The sequence below is a fragment of the Lolium perenne genome, chromosome 4, assembly GCF_019359855.2.
Source record: "Lolium perenne isolate Kyuss_39 chromosome 4, Kyuss_2.0, whole genome shotgun sequence".
NCBI classification, from domain to species: domain Eukaryota; kingdom Viridiplantae; phylum Streptophyta; class Magnoliopsida; order Poales; family Poaceae; genus Lolium; species Lolium perenne.
In genome coordinates this window covers 58,552,276-58,556,688 of record NC_067247.2, presented here as the reverse complement: position 1 = coordinate 58,556,688, position 4,413 = coordinate 58,552,276, and the positions used below count along the sequence as shown (strand labels likewise).

Genomic DNA, 4,413 nt, shown 5'->3' with positions numbered 1-4,413 from the left:
GCGATGGAGGAAGGTGTGCTGCCCGGTAAGTTGCGCCACCGACGGCAAGGAGGTGATGGCCATGGCGTGGAGGCCATTGCCATGAAGAGTTCATCGTCCATGTCTGAGTCGTCGACAAGGTGCGTCATCGGCGGCAACATGGAGGAAGTCACCGGCGAGTTGCGGCACCGGCCGGTGGCGAACATGGAGGCGAGCCACCGGCGAGGTGCGGCACCGGCGGCGAACATGCGGCATCGAGTGCGTCATGGCGGCACGCTCGCGGTGAAGGCGTAGGAGGTGCGTCTCTTGGCGAGGCCGATGGCGACGACGGCAATCGGCGTGCAAGATGGCATTGGCGGCCATCTGCGAGGTGCACCGACGACATCGACGACCACAGGCTTCAAGGAACTAAGGGAGAAATAAGTAATAGCAAGATTTGGGAGGTGATTGTTAGAACAAATCTTGTTATTAGTACTAAGTTTAGAGTTTCATCATGTTTAACTCTCGTTCATGCATATAGTCGAAGCTGCAGCAGTGTGTGCGTGTAGAGTTGCGTTCAGGTACACAATGCAAAGCTAAATGTGTTGTGTGAGTTAGCTGCATGTGTCAGACTGAGGAGAGTCTCGGCGGCCGAGTTGTGTAGCAGATAGAGATGGAGCAAGAAGTGGGCGCAGGCAGTTGCGGCATGCACCAAGTGAGAGCTTATCCAGTATGATCTGCAAACTTGCAAACGACTCAAAGTCTGTACGTGTGTGCGTGTGTTAGTGGAGTGATTAGTGGGTCAAACCGTTAGTGGCTTGACCAGTGCGTGTGCATGCTAGCTAGTGGGTGTGTTAGCTGCTCTATTTAATCCCATGTAATTAAGTTCATTAGATGAGAAGAAATACAGAAAAGGCACAAGAGGTGCGTGGTGCCAAAGCGTGTGTGTTTCTTCTACCCTCTGTTCATGTGTTGTATCTTGGGCAAAACTATCATATAACATAGTATGCATCTTGATAGCCATCATATAGCAATAGGTCCGTACTGGCTACATAATTTAGCTCTCAAATAAGAATTAAGCCCCGGCCGTCCAAGGTAGCTGAAACAATGGATATGGATTAATCGTCCAAATCTGAGGTTTCTCGTATCAAAATATGTTTGAAGTCATGAAGGCAACATGCAGAGATGGATCCATCAATTTGATGCAGAGGACGAGGGTTTCACACACTCTCTTTTTTTTCAAAAATTGGCACAAATTAAGTCATTACGAAATTCAATATATTTATCTATGTTCCTAACGGTGTTATTATGAAATTCTAGAGCAATGGAATCTCGAAGCAACCGCATCATTATTTTGTTCTTTCCCTTGCCAAAAAACATCGGTTCGTCCTCTAAACACCTTTGCATGTACCGGTAAAGGCGCTTTCAGTTGTTATACTAGGGTTGTCATACTTTGCCACAAAGTCGGACCGAGTTATTTACCTTGCTGGTAGATATATACGCTTGTGGCAAGATTCTTTCATACAAGCTAGGATCCACATGTCAATGACAAAGCAACTTACCCCAAGTGTGGCAAAAGGGTGGCGCTCATCTTGATCACAAGCGTTAGTCATCCGCGGCAGAGAATTATTTCAAATATAGGCAACCATAGTAGCAACCAGACACACCCTAAGTCAGTAATATTGACACATCTCTATCAGATTCTATCTCTACGGTCTATTCTTGTTTTGTTAAAGCGAACATGGCCACGTTACATGATGGCCCACCAGAAGATCCGATAAAAAGAAAAGGTAATGTGCATCTTTCAGTTAGCAAAGTTTACCGAGCTACTTACCCGTTTGTTTGGCTGCCGCATTTGTGCCAAGATTCTTTCCATGTAACAAAGGACACCCGTTGTCACTGACTCGGGCAAGTGTTGCAAATTTGCCTTAAGCATGCATGACAAACACATGAGTCACTGATACTGTTTTGCAAAACATGGGCAGCATAAGAGCATCTCTAGCCGATTCTCTAAAAGGTTTTAGAGAAATTTGACCTAACTGATCTCTCAATGCTTTAGAGAGTAAACTATTGTATTCTTCGCTGTCTCGAACTCTCAAATATACTCGGCGGTGGCTCGTGTAGTGAAAAACTATGCCCTCTACAGTCTACCCCATGCTAACATGCTTCTCCGTAGACACTGCATAGTCGTTGATGTTGCCCCTGGCAACCACCATTAGGCTTCGTCGAGACCCCGCAGCCTCCACCGCCCTCCTACCCTACTCCAACTCGCTCATTAGTTATTGCTGCAGTCGGAATCGAGCCATAGCTCCAGAGCTGCCGTGTCGATTGCGTTGCCCAAAATTCCAACCAGCGAACAACAAGCTTTATCCTCTAAGCCCTTGCGTTGACTTCCAACCGTCTTGCAGCACCGCCGCCGCTCGCCCATTTCTGTCACCGCCAAAATCGGGCCATAGTTTCACCGCAGACGTGTTAAAAAATACAACCGGCGACCAACAAAATTTGTCATTCGGCCCCCTCCGTCGACTTTTGGCTGTCTCGCATCACCGCATGCCTTCTCACAACTTCTCAACACCGTTGGCTAACCTTCTCACCTCCTCCGTCCTCGAAGTGTTTGGCGAATTGACTAGGTGAGTTTCTTTGTGCTTTTGTTTTCATTTCCTTTCACCTTTTGGCAATCGAATTCAACCTAGTCAGTTATATGTAGTGTAGATGGAGATGTGGAGGGAGATGACAACGGTGACTTGTGGTTTATCGGCTACGAACTGATCTTATTTAGCAGAGCAAATGTAAGATGTTAATTAAAGGATAAAAAGCCGTTTGAGAGGCTAAATTGTAAGGATCGAGTGGATATGCTGTAAGTGTAGCAACCAAGCAGAGCCGTAAGTGTGTGATCTATATATCCGTATCAAATTCTACAATCTCTACGGTCTATTCTTGTTTCGCCAAAGCGGGCGAGGATGGCGTTACAGGATGGCCCGCCATGATATATATCCGATAGAAAACAAGGCATGCGCATCTTTCCGTTAAATCGGCCTAAAGGCTGAGGATCGACAAGGGACGGCGTATGTATAGTCGCCGTTAACGCAGAGTAGAAACAGAGACACCTGTGGGCTGTGTACTGTACATGTGTAGGCTCACTCGCGGTGAATCAATCAACCAGACGTACGATTCTTTACGGCACCAAAGCAGTAATTTTCCATTTAATAATTTACATCAGCTGACGATCCGATCCATTCATGTAGTACGTTCTTAATTATATATATATATATATGCAGCTAGCGTCCACGTCATATAGGCAGCATGCAGCTTAAAGCAGCAGCAGCAGCTAGTGCATCCAGTCCACGTACGTACTCTCGTCGCCATCCGTTCAAAAACTCCACCTGCGAAGTGGCTCCTAGGTCATCAGAGACGCCAGCCCCATCGCTGCTCCTTGTCCCGGTCCGAAGGCCGCGGCTCCTCCTGTCGCGAGAGCGCCACCGCCGCCGCCCGGCTGCAGAATCTGACGGCGCGACCGTAGCTCCTGCGCGAGCCGCTGCAGCGCGAGAGTCCGGCGTGCCTCGCGGCACCGTCGCGCGAGCGCGGCGGCCTCTGCACGGAGGCGCGCGTTGTCGCGTCGCGCGGCGAGCTCGTGCCGCGCCGCGAGGCTGAGCCTGGCGGCCAGCTCCCGCTTCTGGGCGCGGAGCTGCGCGGCCGTCCCGCGGAGCTCCTCCAGCCGCTGCTGCTTGCGCGCCCGCGACCGCCGCGCCGACAGCCGGTTCGACGCCTTCCGGCGCTGGCGCCGCCGCAGCTCCGCCTCTTCCTCCTCCGGCGACGCCGCACCGACGGACGAGCAGGGGGACGAGGACGAGGACGGCGTGGTGGTGGCCGCCATGAGCTGGTCGAGTGTGGGGCACGTGTCGGGGCCCCACGGGGTGAACCCGAACCCCGACCCCATGACGTCCAGGTCCAGCCCGTTCGCCTCCTGCAGAGAAAGCATCTTTCCTAGCTTCCCCTAACCACGATAACTAACAACCACCAACAGAAGGACACAACCGTAATTCCAGAAATCTAGACTGATCAAGTGAGGGATCGGGGAAAAGGGAAGAAGCGATGAGGAAGCTGGCGGTATTTATAGGCGGGCGGAGGGCCGAGAGCAGGGCCGCCGCTGATGTGGGGCCCGCGTTCACGTGGGGCTTTCTTCTTCCTTCGTCCCGGTGGCTTTGCTTTGCTTTACTTTAGCCATGGGGCGAAAAGATTCTACCGCCGTGACAGTATATCCATTCCGGGCCCGTATTAGGCCTGCCCACGTGCGCCCATATTACCAGCTTGGACGGCGCCGATGAGCCCAGCGGCGCGGATGGACGGCGGGATGGCTGCATGCGCAGGCCCGCGTGGCGCTCTCGCTAGCTTTTTGCTCGTCCTGGGTGCTCGGTTGGTGCAACGTGAGGCGCGGGCCCGCGTAGGGCGGGGCGT

At 51.9% G+C, this 4,413-nt stretch overlaps 1 protein-coding gene across 1 annotated transcript; it reads right to left on the bottom strand.

The window, feature by feature from the left end:
- Positions 1-3,129: 3,129 nt before the first annotated feature.
- On the bottom strand, positions 3,130-4,053 carry LOC127348389 (uncharacterized). The gene has a single exon (XM_051374431.1). It carries the CDS (start codon positions 3,935-3,937, stop codon positions 3,356-3,358), a length of 582 nt encoding a protein of 193 aa, XP_051230391.1. The 5' UTR covers positions 3,938-4,053; the 3' UTR covers positions 3,130-3,355.
- Between the last annotated feature and the right edge of the window lie 360 nt (positions 4,054-4,413).

Coding starts and splice junctions, on each gene's coding strand:
- LOC127348389 (XM_051374431.1), bottom strand. CDS start 3,937: ATGCTTTCTCTGCAGGAGGCGAACGGGCTGGACCTGGACGTCATGGGG.